Source organism: Convolutriloba macropyga, chromosome 13 (assembly GCF_964194025.1).
Source record: "Convolutriloba macropyga chromosome 13, txConMacr16.3, whole genome shotgun sequence".
NCBI classification, from domain to species: Eukaryota; Metazoa; Xenacoelomorpha; order Acoela; family Convolutidae; genus Convolutriloba; species Convolutriloba macropyga.
Window position 1 is genome coordinate 46,571,677 of NC_134480.1, and position 22,888 is coordinate 46,594,564.

The 22,888-nt window shown below is 37.9% G+C and overlaps 1 protein-coding gene across 1 annotated transcript; it reads right to left on the reverse strand.

Moving 5' to 3' along the window:
- Positions 1-705: 705 nt before the first annotated feature.
- On the reverse strand, positions 706-22,870 carry LOC142351767 (serine/threonine-protein kinase TNNI3K-like). The gene is made up of 5 exons (XM_075403916.1): positions 21,299-22,870; positions 18,358-18,508; positions 17,642-17,877; positions 17,186-17,375; positions 706-1,801 (listed from the first exon to the last, which is right to left on the reverse strand). Exons 1-5 carry the CDS (start codon positions 22,727-22,729, stop codon positions 765-767), a joined length of 3,045 nt encoding a protein of 1,014 aa, XP_075260031.1. The 5' UTR covers positions 22,730-22,870; the 3' UTR covers positions 706-764.
- Between the last annotated feature and the right edge of the window lie 18 nt (positions 22,871-22,888).

Below are 22,888 nucleotides of genomic sequence, written 5' to 3' on the forward strand. Positions count from 1 at the left end.
TTAAATGAATGCACTGCCAGATGACCAACAGGCAAGTTGCTTTAGATAGTCCTGTGTTAGTGCACAAGGCAAAAGTGATTCACCAATTCGGCGTAAGATCAGAATTGAGGTGAAAATTGATTACTTTTACTTGAACCGTTTCTGATCACAGTTCTCTTTTATCATGTATTATATTTATGTCATCTCTGATTTATTACTGTTTCTGGGAATCTATACATCGTTTTCTTTTTGTTATCGGATTTGTATTCGCTTAACGTTAAGGGCTCATGACACGCTTCAATCTTAGTTGTCTCGCGTCTGATTTCATTTACCCTTATCTTTCTGGTATTTTTGTGCGATGACATGATAGATAATATTTCCAGATCACGTTTATCAGACAGTGGTTGCTTATCAAGAGCTCATTTATTTTGTCTTCCAATTATCGTCTTTTCAAACTTTTCTGTGGGAAAACTTTTAGTTTCACAGAACCTTAGATCAAATTAAGTCAGCATTACCAGAACGGAGCTAAATTTTTTGTTCGACTTTGTACCTTAATCATTCGATTGATTTTCCAGTACAGAACTCCTTGTGATCACTTTTATATCAATTTCGTCTCATTGCCATTTCCATCAATACATTCAAAGTTCACCAAGTCAGTGCCTTGATCGCTTTTCCTGTAAATAAAACTTTTTTCTACGTTTAAGTTTAGGTTTCTAAGTTTAAAACTAATCTTTTATTTTTCAATTTACATCATAAGCATCTAATGGAGCTAATTAAATTATTCATTATGGATTGTGTGGAAATACAGAGTTGTTGTTGTTCTCTTGCAGAGCTCTCTGTGCCGCCATTAACAGTCTGGGCTGGGAAGGATCACACACATATCCATTGGACATGGCCATAAATGGAGTTTGCTGTTGTTGTTGTTGTGCAACACGAGATCGAGTTTGAGAAAATATTGGAGCACCAGGAATTGTTAGATTCTGATTGTCTGAGGGTATGGAATTAGTAAGAGTAGACGTTCTCAGGAACCTTTGAGAGACGTCGCCGCTTCCTGACTCCATGAGAGGCGAAGTGTCAGAGCCATTTCCATCAATAATTCCACAAGGAGACCTCGTCAGTGTTTTGTTCGAATCCGAGCAAATCTGAATTCCATCCGCTGACAATTGGGAACTGTTTCCATTTGATTTCCCAGAATTAGGCCTGGATGCTGGATTGCTCGTTTCGCCCTGATTCACGGGCGATATGCTTTCGAAGTTACTTCTCAGTTCGGCCACTGAGATCCTCTCACTCAGATCTCGACTAACGAAAGAAGCCGTAGGACTGTTCAAGCTCAAGTTTGATATATTTGTATTCACGTGATTATAAAGTAGCAAGTCGTTCAACTCCTTCATGATAGTGGCGAAGTCAGGTCTATCATTAGGGTTCTCAGTCCAACATCTTGTCATAAGCTGGACCAACTTCTCCGGGTAGGAATCGTTGATCGGAGGTCTTACACCTTTGATTGCCATTTCCTGGGCAGCCTGCAAAGGAGTCAGCGATGAAAATGGAAGCTCTCCACTAAGTAGTTCCCAAACACAAAGACTAAAATTAAAAACATCTGCTTTGGTGTTGTACTCTGTGCACTGGTTGAACACTTCGGGTGACATCCAGCGAAGGTTTCCTGGTTGTTTAGTCAGCATCTCTTGTCGCAAAAGTCGATCGATGAATCTGGACTCGCCGAAGTCAGCGATGACAGCATTCATGGATTCCCTAAGAAGGATGTTAAAGCTGTTGAGGTCTCGATGGATCACTGGCTCTGTTAGGGTGTGGAGGTAGTTCATGCCTGAAGCATTCGCACTACATTATTTTAGAAGTATGGTAATTGATTTAAAAAAAAGAGCCGCGCTTGATGCTCTTATTTACTGGGTTCTACTTCTCTTCACCCCAATTCATTTAACCCCTCTATCTTTCATCCCAACAATTAGCAGTCGACATTAAAAACATGTTCTGTCATAGCTAAGCGAATAACTTAATCCCACGTTCGGTTGTGATAGTTCCATATCAAGTCCCACGGGCCACTGAAGCATGGCAAAGTGATTACTTTACTAATTTACTTTACTAATAGTCCTTATTTGATAAAAGATTAAAATCGGGGTGAAATGATAGAGGGGTGAATAACCCCGGGGTTAAATAAATAGGGGTGAAAGAGGGACACCCTTTATTGGAAAAACCGGAAGGAAAGCTTTCGTAGAAAACCTTCCCGCTCTCAGAAATGAGCGATCAATGAAACAATTCTAGTAGTAGTAGTAGCTAAGCAAGACAGGGGGGAAATATGTACCTCACAGCATGATACCCAAGCTGTTCACACGAAGGGGATTAGCAAGATAAACCCTTAATATTAAATTAGTAAGGTCATTTACCATTTCCCATATTACACTTTACTAATATCAATTTGCAAAAATGTACCTCAAAGTATGATACCCAAGCTGTTCACACGAAGGGGATTAGTTAGGTAACGTTTTAATATTAGATTAGATAGGAGGATTCATTTACACTTATGTACGGCTTACGTGATTTTCAAAAATGTACCTAACAGCATGATACCCCAGCTGTTCACACAGAGGGATTAGCAAGATAGTGCCTTAACAACAAATCAGTAAGGTCATTGAACCCCTACCCTATTACACTTTAATAATGTAAATTTCCAAAGATGTACCTCCTCCCAGCACAGGGGATCAGCAAGATAGTGCCTTGACAACAAATTAATGAGGTCATTTACCCCCTACCATATTACACTTAACTAATGTCAATCTCCAAAGACGTACCTCACAGCATGATACTCAAGCTGTCCACACGAAGAGGATTAGCTAGGTAATGTTTTAATGTTGAATTAGACAGGATTACCCATTTACAGCTATGTACGGCTTACGTGATTTCCAAATATGTACCTCACAGCATGATACCCACGCTGTTCACACGAAAGGGATTAGCAAGATATTACCTCAATAACAAATTAGTTGACAAAAAATGTACGTTTTTTTAATGTTCGATTTTTACAGATTTTTTCACAATTTTTTTAAATAAATTTTGTTTAACTGTGTTTAATTAAAATAGTGTTTTCCTGTGTCGTTTTAAACTGAAGTTTCAATTTTTCCCGATTTTTGTCCAATCAAATAGTCTGACAGATCTGACTTTGGAATAGTGATGCTGAGAATCATTATCGATTCATTTTGTCTTTTGTCTTGGTTGAATATAAGTAGCCTAAAAAAATGCAAAATACTCCGATTCTTCCTTTACTTTCTTCAACATCTTTTCTTTCAACACTTCATTCAGATTTAGATTACGCTCCTAACACGGAAGCATCAACATTTAAAACGGTAGTTGACAATAACAACTTGGAATTATACTTTGAGGTGGATTGCAATAGAGTAAAAATAAAAACACAGACTACTAGCTTGACACTTCCGAAGGATTTGTGGAGAACTTTAGAGGCAGCTACACATCATAACCTCCACCTACACGAAGAAAAAGTCAACAATTCATTGCTTTCTCTCCCAACTCATTTTCAAACCATTGAAAGAATTTGAAAAGAACAAGGGTTTCACCCGTTGAAAGAGAGCAAAGGTATTTTGTTCCCGTACTCTCGTGACATAAATCACTACGGTGTTTGGTGAGTAGAAGACATACTCTCCAAACATGCTGAGTCAATTTCTAAAAAAAATCAGAAGCCTTCAATCTGCCCGATTTCAAAGACCTAATTCTTCCTCCGATCCAGGAAAATGACAATGATGAGAGTCAATCATCTCATCCAAATATCCCTTTCTCGAACTACAGGTGTTCTCCAATATAAGTCTTAATAGAGAGATAACTCGCTTGTGTCCGATGCTAATTTCTCCCTCACGTGACTAAAAACAGAAAACTCATCTTTGCCATCACGTGATGTTACCAAAAATAGATAGAACATAAATATTACGTCATGCTGCACACTCTATTTTCATTGGTTACGAATTATTTTATAAGATCTCATTGGTTACGAAGTTTATTTTTCGCCAGTGTTCTCGTTCTTTAAATTCCATTGGTTCAAGAGATCAAGCTCTTTCTTGAAGATAACTCATTCATTTCTTTCTTTCCGCTTTCAATATTCAGTTACGCTTAAATACCCAATTCTTCTTATTTCTGCTTTAAAAACTCATTTTTTACTTACTTCACATTCTGATGCCACAGATGGATCAAAGCTCAGTCTGACCTACTTCCAAAAAACAATTCTCCTTTCTCGTCCGCAAACGAAATTTTAGAGGAAAACCGGTTGTTCCCTCACCACAGTTGGATTACCATAATGAGAGCAGGTTTTCACTATTTAAAGACACCAATGATAAAAAAGACAACACCGGCTCAAAACCAATTGAGGAGCACAATGGATGAAACTGTTGGTCCTTTCAAGAATACGGTAACCAGACGTTCCAAATCAGCATCCCAGAGGAAACCATCATCACAAATTCTAACTGGACTCACTCCAAAGTCTTTCGCGAAAATGTGGAAAATGAATTTGTTCTGCATCAATTTCTGTTGCTATCGGCCAGAGAATTGAAACTTGTTATTTAAAAGATACCTGAGATGATAAAAGAAGCACTACTGTTCGAACCTACTGTAGGTAATGCGAAGCTGGTGATTGACGAAACTGTGTTCCAACCAACTGATGTTGAGGAAAAAACAAAATTCGATGTGTTCTGGGAGGTGAATGAGACTGCTCGACGGAAGGTGTGTGTGACTAGAATATTTTTCCAAGATGATCAGAATCGATGTTATTTCACAATCAAGCTGTTCACACGAGGGACTGAAAAGGAGAGATTTAGATGGAAATGCTTTCATTCAGTCACAATTGGGGAGATGGAGAAACTGCACAGAATGAGCGATGAAATTATTTCAGTGCTGAACAAAGTCAAAAACCAAAAAAGATCGCAAAGTGCATAGAAGTAATTGTAAATTTTTTAAATTGTACTTAGTGATGTTTGTATTTAATAACTTTTTAAAATTTAATGTTCCAGTACAGTTGCTTGATATTAACATTGAGGAAATTGCAGCGTTGAAGAAAGAAATCAGCAAATTTTATTGAAAATATGATAAGGAAAAATTATTTTTTACTTGTCTGTCGAAGCTTGGACAAAAGTGTAGATCTGGATAAAATCAACAGAGAAGCTCCGTTTGGGGGACTTATAGGAGTTGGTGACTCAAAGTTAGAAAAACTTCTCAAATGGTCAAAAAATTTTCGATTACATGCTAAAATTCATGATGCCGCGGGATACCTGAACACAAATCTGAATATTAGCACTGGATATTGTTACATGATTCCATTTATTAATTCTATATTGAATTTTTGTTTCTTGGGACATATAATAGGTCTTGCATATTGTTGTTTTTTGAAAATGTCACCACGATTTCGATTGATCAAAGTGTGAATCATTATTAGCTAAAGACGAACAAAAATCAATTGCTCTCTAATGTCAGATCACCTCAATCACGCATCTGACTTTATATTCGATAATAATGATCAGTAAAGACCTCCTTGGAAAATCTGTGGACGCACTTGCTCTCGAACAGCTTTTTTGTCAATATTTCAGTTCTTAGTTGTATTAGTACTGCTTCTGTTTTCAATTATTAACTTTATTTTGGCTAGAACTTGTGATGAACGGACAGTTTGGATTGCTATTCTTCCAAGTGACGCTGGTTCTATACTTCCTAAACCCAAAGCATAAAATGAACAAGATCATTTCAACAAACTAACGCATTCTGATGTATCTTTTTGGTTCTTCCGGATCTGGAAAAACTATTTTTTCAATGATACGCTACGAACGAAAACTTTTCAGCCATCATTTGATCAAATTTTATATTTTTATAAGCACTTTCAGCCAATTTACGACACAATGATGCAATCAGTTGCAGACATACAATTCATTCAGTGTGTTGACTTTGATTTAATCGTTAATCTACCAGCTGACGGCACTAAATATTTACTTATATTCGATGATTCATTGGACATTCTGTCCAAGTCGCAAATTCAACGGAATTGCGACAGCCGGTAGACATCGAAATCTAAATTGTCTATATATCAAGCATAATCTCTTCCACAAAAACAAAACTGGACGTGATGCAGAGCTGCAGATTACTCACATTGTTTTGTTCAGATCACCGAGAGACATGCAGCAAATTGATATCTTGGGAAGACAGCTAGGTCTCCGAAAACAACTAAAACAGTGGTATAATGATGCAACACAAGAACCATATGGCAATCTTATTATTGATTTGAGACCATCTACACCTGATTTGTTGAGATATTGTTCAAATGTAACATCATTTCCCTCAGAAATCTTTGTACCGAACAGTCGTGCTCGTATTAGTGAAATTAATGATAAACGCACTTTCAGAATCTCAGCAAGAAATTGCAACCAGCTTTCCTTCTACCTTGTCCTAAAGGGTTCATCAGATTTCTCTGTGAGTGTATTGTAAACTTGATTGAAGGAAACCTCACAGGAGTCAGAAGAAATCAGTTTACTCGCTTCCAAAAACAACTTAGAACGCTCACTTCAAAATCAACAACCCCAAATCCCAGAAGAGTGATATTGGGTCCAAAAGCTGGAATAACAATATTAAGTTACATATATCAACCTTGTATGAACAAATTTTCAACTTTCTTCAATGAGTGAGGTCAAAAAAATTGTTCTTGTTCCAAAAGAACTGTGGGAGACCAGACAAAAGAAACTATCAGAACCCTCCTGCGAGATCTATAAAAAGGAAGAAACTGTTTTTCAAGTTATCAAAAAAGTGAAAGAAGAAGTTAGTTCCGGAAAAACCGATCGTCCACCTAAAGAACTTAAAACAGATCTGAAATTCCACTATAAGAACAGTCCTGAGACATTGAAAACTTTGAAAGAGATATACGAAAAAAACGGTTGAAAATTTCACTTTCCAATACAATTATTGTTGTCAACGTTGACACAGGAGTCGATATAAAAACATACCATCATTCAATCAAATTGAAAAACGCTCCAGTTGATCCACACTATTTCATAATTCTTGAAGTTTTAAATCTGAGACCACATCTGGCTAAAAACAACATTTTGAGGTACAACACAGTATGGCTCAGACTGGTTTAATTACAGTTTCAAATAGAATCAATTGCAGAAGTTGTACAAAAGGAAGGGACCGACAGCTTTCGGTGCTATCAACAACCTAACAAAATCAAGTGGACTCAGTCGCAACAAAGTTACAGAATTTTTACACGAAAGTACACTAACACTTACACTTACACGAAGTACAAAGGGAGCAGACGCAAAATTCCCCGGCTAAAATGCGCTTGCTCGCTGTATTGATGAGATTTGGTGCTTAGATCTTGCACAAATGGATAAACTATCACAATGTAACCGAGGTATCAACTTTTTACTAGTTACTGTCGATGTTTTTTCTCGATTCTTGCGAGTAGAATCATTACGAAGCAAAGGAGCAGAGGCTGTGAAAGCAGTTTTTATCAAAATGTGTTTGAAAAAGAACGAACTCAATTTCCCAAAGAAGTTATGGTTAGACCAAGGAAAAGAGTTTTTTGGAGATATGGCCAATTTCTGCGAGGACATGGAAGTCAAATATTGTCACACATATAGCAAAACGAAAGTAGCTCTTGGCGAGAGCTATGCAAACCCTGAAAAACTTAATTTACCGCTACCTGGAAGAAAACGTCACATTATCCTACATCAAAGACCTGCAAATGTTCGTTGACGTCATTAACTCTAGAATCAACCGAAGTATTGGGTTGGCGCCCAAAAATGTAATAAATGCCGACTTTTTGACTGTAATGTACAAGCGGATGAACCTACGAAAGAACAAGAAGCCTAATTTTAAAGTAGGTGATAAAGTTAGGTTGGTATTAGAAGAGCACAATTTTCAAAAAGGATATAAGCCTAACTATACACATGAAATCTTCCTAATTCGAAAAATGAACACTTTGGCACCCTTCCCGACTTACTTAATTGTTAATCGGAAAGGTAAAAAATATTGATGGAAAATTACGAGCAAGAATTTTTAAAGTTAAATTATCATTTTTCAATTAGTCGCGCTAGAAAATGGACGGTTACAGTCTGCTTTATTTGAAAGAAGTTCCTCGTCAGAGAGGGCGTGGCTTTGGAGCCTTGTCTAGAACAGTCGCTAGACCAACTCTTCCCATTCTCAAGAAATACATTTTACCTGCAGCAAAAAAAATTGGACGAGATGAAATCGAGTCAGCCATTCCCCAAATTGGTGGTGTTTTATCAGGACAGACTTCAATTAAAAAAGCAGTAAAGAAGCCTGCAAAATAAACAATACGAAAACAAGTTGGTGGTGGCATAAAAAAAAGGAAAAAAACACTAGACAAAGTATCGTTTGGCAAAGAATTCGGAAAGACTTTCTGAAGAACCTTGACTTTTTCCAAACATTTTCCCAAACAAACGTCACACAGTACAGTCAATTATCATGAGTTCGTTTTATCTGAAATAGGTATCCAACGCTTCCTCTCAAGTTTATCCTCAAAAAACAATTGCTTCGTTCACTAATTTTCGTCCCGACAAAATTGAACTGGATGGATCTTGGGAAGTACCTTTAGTCGAAGTATCATATCCCGGTATATGTTATAACATTGAAGGAGGATTGATGACATTTCACTATGATGAGAAATGTAAGCATGTCTTTGCCATTCCAACATCAGTTTTTTACTCTATGGATGAATTTGTAATGAGTCTTACAGATAAACCCAAAAAACACGACATCCCGAAAACTAGATCCTCAATTTTCTATCAACGTCGACAAAAAAAGTCGAAGACTAACTTTTTGCAATAGAGAATCATTCATCAATGTATCATTCAGCAAAAGTTTGGCTGCTAACTTGAGCGTTGAAGCTGACAAACCTGTTATGCCTTATTCGAAAGGATCATACAACACCAAGTCCAAGGCAACGGCAGATCTTCCTTTTGATATTACTGGAACACATACAGTTTTACTCTACTTGGATATAGTTGAACCCAATTCAGTCGGTGATGTGAAATGTCCTCTTCTACGCTCCTTCCCATTCAAACACCGAGAGTTCCATAACAATGGGATTTTTAGGTGATCCCAGGTTCTGATTTATCGCAGTTTCGAACACTTGAGATTCCATAAAGTGCTCAAATCGAACTTCCACAGTATCCATGTAGAATTAAGGAACACTGCTGGACTCCTTGTTCCCTTCTTCCCTATTGGTCAAGTTCAACTTACTTTATTATTCCAGAAAAAATTTTGATCATTTCCTCACTTATCACTATAAAAAACAGTCGGCTAAAATGCAAATGAATTCCTTGTCTCACTCTATGCTCAACTTTTTCGGGAAAGTTCCAATTTTAGACCCCAATTTCTCTGGTCCAATGAACAACAAATATTTCCAACAAAATCGTCAAACGAGTCAACAATCGAATTTCAATTGGAGACTGATCGTAATATTTTCACTGACTTGCGATCTACTCGATTATTCATCAGAGTAAGAGTCATTAAACGAGATCGAACACGTTTGGATAATGCCGAAGAAACATTATTGGTAAAAAATGCTCTTCATTCTCTTTTCTCTAACTGCGAAGTCTATCTAAACAATGAACAAGTTCAGTTCCAATTCTCCCTATGCTCATCTTTTGTTTCTGCCACCAAAAGAGTTTTTCTTCTGTCCCAAAGTTTTCAGGGACAAAAGGAACGAAGGAAATCTTGTCTCAATGTCAAGGATATCGATACGAGATTGAGCCAAACGATTTTACAAAAAGACCATTTACAGATGTTTTTTTTCAAAAGGATAAAGATGAATTTACATTTTATGGCCCGTTGGCAATAGTTCTATTTGCTTGTGAAACTTTACTTCTCCCGAATGTCAACCTCAGACTGAAATTGATCCGATCATCTCCAGCGCTCTATATGATCGATACTGGTGGGCTGAACTCTGAGGCCCTAATTTTGGAAGCTTGCCTTTTTGCTAGACAGGTAGCAATCTCAGATAACTGGATGAGAAGTTTTAAAAGCAGACTGCTTCGAGAAACTGCCATATTTTACTATAATGAAGAAATTACAAAACCGTTTATCATTCCTACAGGACAGAACCAGTTTAAAAAGAAAATATATTTTCAAACAAACCAATTCGAATGATTGATATTGCTATAAATCTTAATGATCAGTTCAGTGGAACATGCAACACGTATCCGTATTTTCGATAGTTAGGACTTCGGCCATTTAAAATTGTGCGCGGGAATCACACTAAAGTAAACTTGAAAACAAAAAATCACATGAGGGCTTATGCTGAAACGATGAAAGCACTCAAGTTTGATGATGACGGTCCTAACATTCAATACAAGGATTTGGAAAATCACTTTCAATTTTCTATCTTAATTCAACACAGGAGGCAAATGTCGAGATGCATTTTTCTGATGTAGTTAGAGCAGGAATTCGTTTGGAGCTCTAGTTTGCTAGCAATTTGACCAATACTGTAGAACTGTTTGTTAGTGGAGAACACATAAGTTCCATTGCAATTGACAAGGAGGGATCAGGATTACTAAAAATGGATAACCAACAACTCTTACATGTTGTCAACAGGTTCCCACACCTCAAGTTCAAATATCACGGTTCCTTCCCTGCTGATCTTCGACCAAGAAACTTACCTACAAACACGTTCTGTATAATCAACACTTATCCATCTACTCAACCGGGCTCCCACTGGATTTTGCTCGCGAATAAAAGTGGAAAGCTTTTCTACGGAGATTCTATGGGAGAAATGTTGCAAAATTATGGCATCAAGACGAAATCAAACTTTCTTTCAATAGAACAGGAGAAACTCCGAGATTCAGAATTGTGTGGTTTATATGCTATATATGTCGCGTATGTGTTATTTTCTAAAGTCTCGTCTAAATATTTCAATGATTTTCATATAATGAAGTTTTTGCTGATGTTTTGTAAGTTTTAAAACCAGAATCTTTTAAAATTTAAACAAAAATCCTTAAAATGGTAATATTGGTTTTCAAAACTTTCTAAGGTTTTGTAAATTTTGTATTTTTGTTTTTACTTATTTGTTTGTGTATTTGTATCTAATTCATTTATTTCAAAAAAAGGCCTTTTGTTGAAAAGATATTGGGAGGTAAACAGTGAATTAAAAACATACAAGTAGAAAAGAGGCGATTTAAATACAAGACTAAGGAAAACGAGTTATAAATCTAAAGGAGTAGTGTGTATACCATCTTCACAGACTTTACGTTTGGGATAAAAATACGAGTCCCACTTTCTTTAGTTCATAGGTACAAACTTTCTTGTTGTCAACAACTCTGAAGCCACGATTTGTTGAATAAACTCGCTCCTCATCGAAAGGAACTTTTCTATACTTGTTTAGGGGCGCCTCAATGTTGTTCTTGTTGAGTCCTTTACTTGATAGTTTAACTGCGTCTGTTTCTTCATCGTAACAGCAGTACGTCTTTGAGCAAAGAGCAATCATTTCGGAGCATCTAAATTCTTCCTTAAAAAATCCAGGGAATCTATTGTCAAAGGCAGCATCTTTTTTGCAACATTCCCTTGGGAAGAAATTGCTGCTGGAGTTTGCTGCAAAATTATCACTACAGTCGATCTGTCTCATCCAGTACCACAATGATTGCATGTTTGGTCGAATGATTTCATCAATTTTTTCCTCATTAAAGGCCATGTGAAGACTGTCGGTATCCATTTCAATGAGTTCGTACTTATTTTTGTCTCAGAATGTGGAGAAAAAATTGTACTTGAGTTTTAACATTGTAAGCTTGGCGTACCGCAAAATAAAGAAACCAACTATTAAGGGTTCTTTATGTACGATACATGTCTTGTTTGACTCCACTTCATAAATCTCTTCCGGCAGCTCATTTAGGGTCTTGGAAAATCTGTTGTTGATAAACTTATCAACTTGAGGTCCCTTGACATATATTGTGTTTGTGTGACGACTACGGTCCAATATTTGATATCCGTATGAGCTTTTTCATGGTCTCCGCAATGACTGTTGGCTCTTTGTTTCGGTGTCCTTCGCGGCGAGCATCAACAAAGTATTGCACAAAGGACTGGAAGCACTTTCGCGGAGTATATTGTGAAAACCAGACGACATCTGGTAAGACTAATCCTTTTTCAAGGTAAAACAAAAACAGCGGAGTAATAATTGGTCCTCTGTCAAGCTTGAAACTAGAGATGAGCATTTTTCGTGGTTTTGATAAATAACTTGTGTCACTCAGCAGATTCTTTCGTATGGTCCCCAATGTCGTCTCGTCCAACTTCACAATTCTTAAAATAGGAGGAAAGTCTTCAAAAAAAGGCTACAAGTGCTCGGGGACTTCGAGACTGCAATCAACAACTCCAAACAAATCTCCTCGTTTTATTTTTTCAATAAGAGCATTTTGGGAAAGGGCACTGCTGAAATGGATATTTCTTGTCGACACACTCTTTTACTCCATTTATGTTTTCCTCCTCAACGTTTTCCACTGACACTCCCAAATTTCAACAACGGTGTATCCTAAACCCTGTAGATACTCTCTTCGATCATTATCTCGTTCCCGTGTCTTTACTCCGTTCTCTATATCTTCAAATAACAGCGGCTTTTCTTTTACCCATTTTGTGTAGAGTCCCGTTGGCATTTGCTTGGTCATTGAGAATGAGTAAAGTTGACTTGCATCAATGCCCACAATAGACTTGCACGCATTTTCGGACGCTCTAATCTTCGTTTCGCCAACTTTTGCATATCGGGTGAAGATAATCGAGGGTCCTCCCGTCAGCCAATTTCTGATATAGTTATCATATTCCTTGTCTTGCTCGCAGACTGGAAAAAATGCAGCATCGGTTAATGAATGGAGAATTCTGTCTGCCAAGTTGGGAAGCGTATAGCCCCGTTTCAACATATCTATTTGTTTTGAGTGGTAGAACTGAATCATCTTTGTCATCGCATCAAGAGTGGGCACGACGTCTCTGTTGTTATGCCACTTGAGAAAGTCAAGGAATGGGTTCATTTTCTCCCTTTCCCAAAAGTTTTGAAGTTCCCGGTAGTTTCCACTGCATTTTTGGGGACTGTTTTCAATTTCAGTTTTTTAAGCTTCCTTTTCTTCATTTCGCCATTTTTGTAATCTATGAACTTAACGTAATCGACTGAAAAGACGTTATGGTTTTTCAACTTACTCCAGAAACTTTCAATTGGTGGCAGTTAGGACTCATTCAACTTTTCCGAATAAAACCACTCATAAAGGAAAAAAAACCTGCTGCTCACTGGCTCCATACGCTTTCAGAAAATTATCCAAAGACGTTGCTCCACCCAGAAAATTTAAAATATCCAGGAACTGTAGACCAAGAAAGTTCATTCCAATATATTTGTTCCCGTGCGAATCACCTTGGGAACTACATTTCTCTCTGTTAGTAAATGTAGCAAAAGATATTCTTTAATCAAGGTTAAGTCATATCGCGAGCTGTTGAAACCAAACACGAGGATTGTACTGTAGCAATTCTCCAAATCTTGTCTCAATCTCGATAAAATTTTGAGCTCTCGTCGGTCTCTAGTAGAATTGGAATCCTCTCCATCCTCCTCAACAGTTTCTGCTCCATCATTGACGAGTGCTTCATTTTCTCGCATGGGAACTTTGTCTTGAGCCAGCCAATACTTTTCTTCAAGTCGAGAAATGAAGTTTTGCAATTTTTCCTTCAGAAAGATTGCACTTTTCTGCGATATCAGCTCAAGGTTAGACACAAAATCTTGAATTAACTGGTTTGGATCTGAGTTGCAAAGGAAAATTATCTCTCCAAGAAGGTTAGAAGATATCGACACACTAATGGGAACATGCTTCCCGATCTAAGAAGTCAATTTTGTGTTGTTTGTTGTTGAGTGTCATGCCAGTAACTGTTATAGACTCAAAATCGAACACAATTAATTCTTTAGATTGACCAACAAATTGTTTGATCTATCGAAAAAGTGATCACATATGTAGCAACTTCTTTAGACACTTATTGACGTCTGCTGTCCAACAGATATGATTCTCATATCTCAACCGCGAAGTTGTCTTTGTGCGTTTCATCGACGAGTGGTGAGAATGTTCAGCAAACAATTCAGTTTGTTCGTCGAAAAAATGCAGTAAATTTGAAAATTTCTGTCAGTTAACTCTTCAAGAACAGATATATCATCTTCATGTATGCCTGAAAAACTTTCACATCTCTCCTTGTCGCTGAGAGGAAATTCTGCATCAATTTGAACGTATTTTGCTGTAGCTCATCGCTGCCATTTATTTCGTAGGACAGAGCACGGAACATACACAAGTTATCTTGGTAGGGCTTTTTGTCGCAGTCACATACAAAACATTTAACTAAAAGATTCTTGACTCAGGCTGATTGAATTGATTGTTCTATGCATCCTAGCGGAACAACACTGAGGCGAAATACAAAGAAAGTGACATTTGTAACACAAAAAAACTTCCATTTTGTATCTGGACGCTGAATAATTAGATTTGGTAAAACTTAATCTTCTCTCAGCTTTGATTTGATAAAATTGAGATTAGAGTCATCAGAGAGAACCATGTGATTTAAGAATACGGGGTTGTCATCTGCTCCGTAGTAGTACCGAAATTCTTCAGGATTTTGCATACTCTGCAGCACGATTCCAAATGAAATACTGATGTTAGCTGAACTGGGTAGACACAATCCAATTTGTCGATCACTGTTTCATGGTCGATCTCCATTATTTTGAAGTTGTGAACTTTCTTTCTGGACAATTAAAAAACCGAGTCTCGCAGAAAGTGTTGAACCGTTTGAATTTCACTATGAAGAGCTACAGAGTCTCCATAGATAGATAAGTCAACTTCATCGTAGGTGCTAGGAGTTGAACGTTTGTGACTGTATCGTTTGTGATGTAAAAGTTGATAATACGTAGAGAAGAGAGAAGGATAAGGGACAGCTAATACAAGAAAAAATTTCTTCTGATAATTAGAGACAGTGCATGGAAGCAATATAAGTTTCTGCAATTTATCTTTGTCCGTAAATGACTAAGCATTGTGAACATCTTTTTGCGTGAAGCTTCTGATGTCTGCTCATATTAGATTTCAAAATGAGTTTTTTGCATGAAGAACACTGTTCCTTTGGATTAGAATTTCTCGGCATTTTCGCTGAAATGAAATAAAATGTAAGATTCGAAGTCAGAAAGGAGTAAAAATATTGTTAAAATGAAAGTTGCGATGGAATAAAACTTTTTCAGAAGTTGAAATGATTATTGTACTAAACTGCACTAAGTTCTGTAAATCAGAAAAAGGAAAATAAACAGAAATGAAATGTCCTTTATCAAATATGACGTAATCATGACGACATAATGACGTAATTGTGACGACAGAATGACGTAATTGAGACTGCAGAATTACGTAATTGTGACGTTATTGTGACGACATAATGACGTAATTGTGACGACAGAATGACGTAATTGAGACGACAGATTGACGTAATTGAGACGACAGAATGACGTAATTGTGACGTTATTATGACGACAGAATGACGTTATTGAGACGACCGAATGACGTAATTGTGACGTTATTATGACGACTTATGGACGTAATTGTGACGACAGAATGACGTAATTGAGACGACAGAATGACGTAATTGTGACGTTATTATGACGTAAATATGACGACACTTTGACTAAGCTGTGACAACAGAATGACGTAAATGTGATGTTATTATGACGTAAATATGACAACATTATGACCTAATTGTGACGTGCTATGATGTAATTGTGATGTCATGATTAATTGTGACGATAATTTAGTGACTAATTGTCTAATCACGTGAGAATTTTATGATTATTAATGGTTTTTTATTCAATAATTGGGTATTTATTCTTACCTCCCAAAACCAGGCTTTAATAAAAGCTAACTTACCAGTTTGTTTTTGGATTTGGAAGCGAAGTGAAGTATTGCAATAGCTACTATTGGGGGAAGTTTAAATACAGGAACAAAGGAAGATATCTATCAGTTATATTTGTTCGCTTACCCGCTTCAACACTTCAAGTGTTCAACCTGAAATTCTTCTCGCTGCAAAGAAAAAGAAACAAAGACTATCTGAAAAAAAGGTAAATTAAACTAGAATTTTGACCAACTGATTTCTAGAAGTTGATTGAAATAACGAAAAGGAGTAGTGGCTAATATATGATTAGGCCAAACTAATTTGTTATTGAGGGATTCTCTTGCTAATCCCTTTCGTGTGAACAGCTTCGGTATCATGCTGTGGGGTACATCTTTGGCAACTGACATTAGTAAAGTGTACTATTGTAAGGGATAAATGAATCCTACTGACTTGTTGTTAAGGCAGTGTCTTGCTAATCTCCTTCGTCTGAACAGCTTGGGTATCATGCTGTGAGGAACGTCTTTGGAATCTGACATTAAAAAAAGTGCAATATGGTAAAGGGTAAATTACCTTACTAATTTAATATTAAGCAATTATCTTGCTAATCCCCTTCGTGTGAACAGCTTGAGTATCATGCTGTGAGGTACGTATTAAGAAATTGACATTATTAAAGTGTAATATGGTAAGGGGTAAATGACCTTATTGAGTTGTTGTTAAGGCACTATCTTGCTAATCCCTCTGTGTGTACAGCTGGGGTATCATGCTGTTAGGTACATTTTTGAAAATCACGTAAGCCGTACATAAGTGTAAATGAATCCTCCTATCTAATCTAATATTAAAACGTTACCTAACTAATCCCCTTCGTGTGAACAGCTCGGGTATCATACTGTGAGGTTCATTTTTGAAAGTTGACATTAGTAAAGTGTAAAATGGGAAAATGTAAATGTCCTTACTAATTTAATATTAAGGGATTATCTTGCTAATCCCCTTTGTGTCAACAGCTTGGGTATCATGTTGTGAGGTACATCTTTGGAATTTTAGGGATTATGGGCTATACCTTATGTTAATACTTAGGTGCATCCGTTTACCCCCCCCCCCCCCCCCTGCCCTGCTTAGCTACTACTACTAATTCTCCACTTTGACACAAGTAGTTTCGTCCAATTACAGAAACCTTTATTAATAGCTGATAGATTAAATCCAGGTCCCTTGCTCTTTGCAATAAACTTAATGAAAAAATGTGATATGAACAATTCAACAATTCGAGGATAAAATAAAAACCATGACAAACAATTTACTCGTTATAAATCAAGTTACTACTACTAACCAGTTGCAACATTTTGGAGTATGACGAGTTTCCCTGGCAGGTCCAGACACCTCTTCTGCTTGTGGAGGAAGTCGTAGAGGGATCCATGAGCACAGAACTCCGTGATGAGAGAGAAGTTGGAGGCATCATCCAGACACACCCCGTAGAACTTGATGATGAAGGGGTTGTCCAACTGCCACAGGATTTTCACCTTAAGTAAACAATTATTGGATCACTCATGTCACCGTATTTGTAAACAATGAACTGCCTTGAAGGATAGGAACTTATTAACGCTCAAAAACAGGTGTGTCAAACTTGTTTGCAAAACGTTAACTTCGAAATCTGAAGCACTGTGCATAGTAGTCAAAAGGAAAACTTATAGTATACGAAAACTCCGTATCAATTCCTGGCTGGAAATGTAACTACAGAGGTTGTGCAATGTGAGTGAAGTCAATGAAAGAGGTTGAGGAGATTAACCTCTCTGACGAACATGTCCATGTCTGTCTTTGAGTTGTGGTGGTGATGTTTGTACACTTTCACAGCCACTATCTCGTTCTTGCTCTTCAGTCTACTCTTGTAGACCTTCCCAAATCCACCACTCCCAATGTGTTCAATTCTCTCTATGTCACAATACTCTATCTGCATGTGTTTGGGCAACTGGGCACGAAGAGACAACACTCCTATCTTCTCTTGTGTCACCGATTTGATCTTCCCTGAAATATTCCCATAATTCCATTCAAATCAATCTCCTTCCGGATCTATTCTGTTCTGCCTCCCTCCCCCCCCCCCGTTTTTTACGCCCCCAGTTACAAATTATGTCTTGTTATATAGCACGTTACTATGTAAAAAATAGCACGTGCGCTTGGGGGAGGCGTGAAAAATATCAGCCCACTAAGCTGGGGGGGGGGGGGGGCAAAACAGAATAGATCCCTCCTTCTTTAAACGCGATATTAACTAATTCGAAAAAAAAATCACACGCACCGCTTAAAAAAGCGGTTCAAAATGTTACCCCGAAAACTCCATATGACTTCTACGGAGTCTCGCACCGTTGCTTAAAACATGCAACTTGCAAGTTTGGAAAAATCGGAAATCATTTTAAGCCAACGCGTCACATGATTACGCCAATCAAAGTGTTCCGACTCCTTGTCTTGTTACCAGTGTCCAACAATATTTAAAAATGTCTCGATTTGTACCTATTTTGCTGGGGAGTGGAACATATGAGCTCTCTGTGGTGTATCCTCCACTTGATCTGTATGAAGAAGAGTCTCCGTTGCTCCTGCACTGATTCAACCAATTGGCCAAGTCATCGTGTCCATTCTCAGCTGCCCATTGAGCACACGTGTCCTACAGCACAACACACTCCCTTGTTAATAACATATATTTAGCGCATCTTTTCTGTTCAGTTCCGTTTCTACCCCCTCCGTAACCTTATGTACACCATATAGAACACGTTCCATTATACAGCTAATCAATTCGTTAACATAGCACGTGAGCTTGGAGTACACCCACTAAGCAGCGGAGCGTGAGCACAAAACATAAACCGACTAACTTCAGAGAAATTGATCGAGCGACAGGCGGATAGGAGAGGCTCTACTAAAGGAAAGCATTTTTTATGGAAGCAAAAAATATCGACATCGGAGGGATTCGAACCTGCACCCTCCTGCAACCTAGATTTTTCTAAGCCCTGTAGACATAATTCTGCAGAGAAAAGACCCGTTGCAGAAAACTAAGCATGATGTTTTAGATACCTGTAGGTAATACACATACATAAAAAGTATCCTTCTCTTCTATCAAATCTAAAATCCATCCAAAGTCACAGCCGAAGCAAAATTTCGGCCGGAAAACACTGAGTCAGGTGCCTTTCTGTACATCAATCAGGTGCCTGGTTATCATGCCGTGTGATTCTACGGTCGGGGTGATATGTTGGCCTATCGTGATCATATACGAGACCAATTTATGTCAGGCTGCTCAAGCGCAGATTTGTCACCCATCTGTGCGCAGATGTTTACTGCCCGAAAGACTCCAGACCAGGCGACATATTCCGAACTATTGAATGCGCATCAGCCAGCAGCATTGGAAACTACAATCACCTCTCCCTTGCAACCAAGTTTTATCTCAAATGCGGCGAAGAAGTGTGGTTTTAGCCCTCTTAGCTACTGAGGACAAAATTCCGAACATTACGCCCAGAAAAGTAGCGAAGTCGGAATTATAATCGTTCCTTCGGCCTTCCAATGGTTTTGGGGATTTTCAGAGACAGTTCGCAAGACCCTCAAATTCATCCTTGGAAATGTGTCACCCAATGAGCGGGAACATCAAACACTAAGGAGTTTCGATGTCTCACGCAACGAGTGTGGAGCTCAAAGATCAATATCTTATCGTATGGGTTGTAAATCAGTTGCAGGAAAAAATTGGGCTGTAAAGATATTTCCAAGACGGTAACGACGCTAATTCGAACTGATTCAAACTGATAATGAATATTATCAATGATGGGCTATAAACCAAGATTTCCATAATTTACACCTTTCAATAAACACAATTTCATAAGAAATATAGATGTGTCCTAAATCTGATAATTACAAATGTTCAGAGATCTCAGTAGTGAATCGGACTCAGATAAATCTGAAAGTAATATTCACTTCATGTTAGGAAAGAGACCGAAGCATTGGCTAAGATTGTTCCATCATTTTCTATCCCACAAAAAGCATACCTCAATTCAAAAAAAAAATTAAATACTTAAAACGCGCAAAAACATTAAACATTTAAAAAGCGTCGCAAGCATAACTGCTTTACTCGTCAGAACTAACTAAAATGAGATCTGACAGTGGTAATCAATGAATGCAATAGTGTATGCCATTTTTGGAGCGAGCTCTACACTTGGCTATTTAAAAGCACATAACGTCGTTGAGACCTAAAATTTCAAATAGCATAAAGGTGAGGTCGAGAAATTCGTTAACTTAAAACTAAATACAATAGAAATCTCTGTTTATGCCCAATTGTGAAAATAAAGGTTTGCCTCAAAGTGGTTAGCGGCTTTGCGTGTTGATTAAAGGTTTTGTGAGAGGCCAAGTTTGTAAATTTAATCAGAGTTTATATCACAACCAAGTTGAAAGACCACACTATCCAAACTCAAAACTACAGCGCCCGACGTAAATAACTTAGCCAGCTGGTTGACCAAAATGACCGCTGTTAGCCAAGTAGGAGTCTATCGGGATTGACAGAAAAAAATCAATAAAAACCCTAGTCATACATCCGCAAGTTTAGAGAAAACCAATATGAGACAACTTTGTTTCAACTTTTCACATTTTTCTCACTAACTTTAAAATTACTGTATAAACGGGCCACGCCACAAAACCAACCGTATTTTTTTCTTCATGGCCTGTTTTTGCGTGAAAAAAATAACTACTCAAAAATTGATTTCAAAAGTAGTTCCATTCTGTGGACTAAAAAAGTCAAATTGCCGGTACATAGCCGCCGTTGACTCACTTCACGCCCATCGGGATTTTAACAGAAAACAAAAAACAAAAAAAGGCTGTCAATTTGTAATTTTTCAAAGTTTCAAAAAGCATTCTTTATTGGTGTGCAGTTCTATTTAGATTACTGTGTAACAAACCTTAATTCAATTTCCAAAGTAACGACTCCAAATGTTAACACTGATGCCTGCGAGCAGTCGCTCTAATGAACTCTGGAAAGCTGATGCACTAAGACTTAATGGCCGGACTTTATCAGTTTATTCCAATTCTTTTAATTTTGCTTCTTTGCCCTTAACCGTATTCACTATATTGCGCAATTCATTGAATCAATGAATTTAAAATCCATTTAATAGAAACAAATTAAATTATCCCCTAAATTAGCATCTCTTAATGCCAGCAAGATACTGGAGAACCCAGCTGCCCGACAGTAATTTCTTTTACCTTGAAAAACTTGCCTCAGCTTTGAAAACCTGTAGAATACCAGTACTTCTCTCCAAGTCGTAAGAAGAGGGAGCACCAATAAAATGCAAACTCTTTTGATGATAAAAAAGACAGCAACAATACAATCAAATTCTTGGACTGTGAAAAGGCGCCTCCTATATATTAGCCTTTGAGGCTGACGGCCGCTAATAAATAAACCAACCTTCGAAGATAACCTACTTACATGATATAGTGCCGTGAACAAATCGCCCCGGCTGTTACTCTCCGATGACGTAATACTGTTATCTTCACACCCACCACATCCGCTGTCCTCGTTAGTCTTCGAAAGCAAAGTTGTGTCTCGACTGTTGGCCAAAATTGTAACATCCGCGCCGTTCTGGACCAGCAATCTCGCAGCTTCGAAATGTCCATGAAATGAGCAGCTATGCAATGGAGTATGTCCTGCATCTTGAGATTGAAAATTGACGAGTCTAGGGTTCTCACAAAGCAGGAACTCAATAAGTTCTAAGTTGGTTCCAAACGTACAACTTGCATGTAAGGGAGTCTCGCCAAAAATGTTCACGTCTTCTAAACATTCCTTCCCAAATCGCTCAATCAAAATTTGCACAATTTCAATTTTGCCACTGTAGCATGCTAAATGCACAGCTGTATCGCCGTAAACATTGGTTTTCAGCTCGACATTTTGTTTGTGAAGCAGTAATTTTACAACTGATACGTGACCTTGCTTAGAGGCAACGTGCAAAGCAGTATTTTGTTCCAGATCAATTGTATTCACGTCAATTCCGGGTTGGTCCAGCAGGAAAGTGATAGTTTCCACCTGACGTCTGGACGCAGCCAGTAATATGATCGGGATATGTTCAGCGTCAAAGTCATCAAAAGCCAGTTCTTTGGAGGAAAACGAATCTTTACCTTTAGACTTGATAGCACTGTTGAGGTAACAAAAGGGAGCCCCGTGTTCAGCCAATTTCTTCACAATAGCAGTCGTTTTGCTCTGATCATTCAAAGCGTAAATTGCAACATGCATTGGTGAGAACTTGACAGCATCGACCAAATCAGGCTTGGCACCTTCTCTTAGTAAAATAGACACCACCTCTTCGGACCCATGCAGGCATGCTAGATGCAACGAGGTCAAGGACTCATTACCCGCAAAGTTCAAAACCGAATCGGAGGCACACAAGTGAGCAATTAATGAGACCATTTGAGGGTCCGATTTGAAGACGGCAAGATGCAAAGGAGAGAATAGATTCCTTGTTACTAAGTTACTACATTTAGCACCATAAGATATAAGTAGCTTGATAGACAATAACTGGTTCTCTTTAGTCGCCGAGTTGTTTATTACTGCGTAATGCATACCCGTGAAATGATCCGAATCTAATCTGAAGTTTATGATTTCTTCATTGACACAAGATTTGATTCCTTCAGGGTCGCAATTCGCACACGCATCTCGGAACCCTTCAAACTTGAGCGGGTCGCGTGATATGATTGCCCGTTGATGTGAACAACAACTTTCTTCGCATCGTTTTGCAACCTTCTGGTCTTTCAAATGGCACAAATCTTCATTTAATCTTCTGCGTACAACTGCGTAATTTTCACTGATACCGTTTTTCCACGTTTCGCTACAGGAAGTTGAAGGCCGAGATTTGTAATTACCCATTTTTGTAACGCGTCTTTCTCTGAGCAAATTGGCCGATAATTAAACAGTGAACGCACAAATATTATAAAAGGACTGCTTCAATTAAGCTACATTCTTGACAAAGATCGCAAGAGTTATCTGAAAATACACAACTTACTATCTTAGTCAGTAATTACAGCT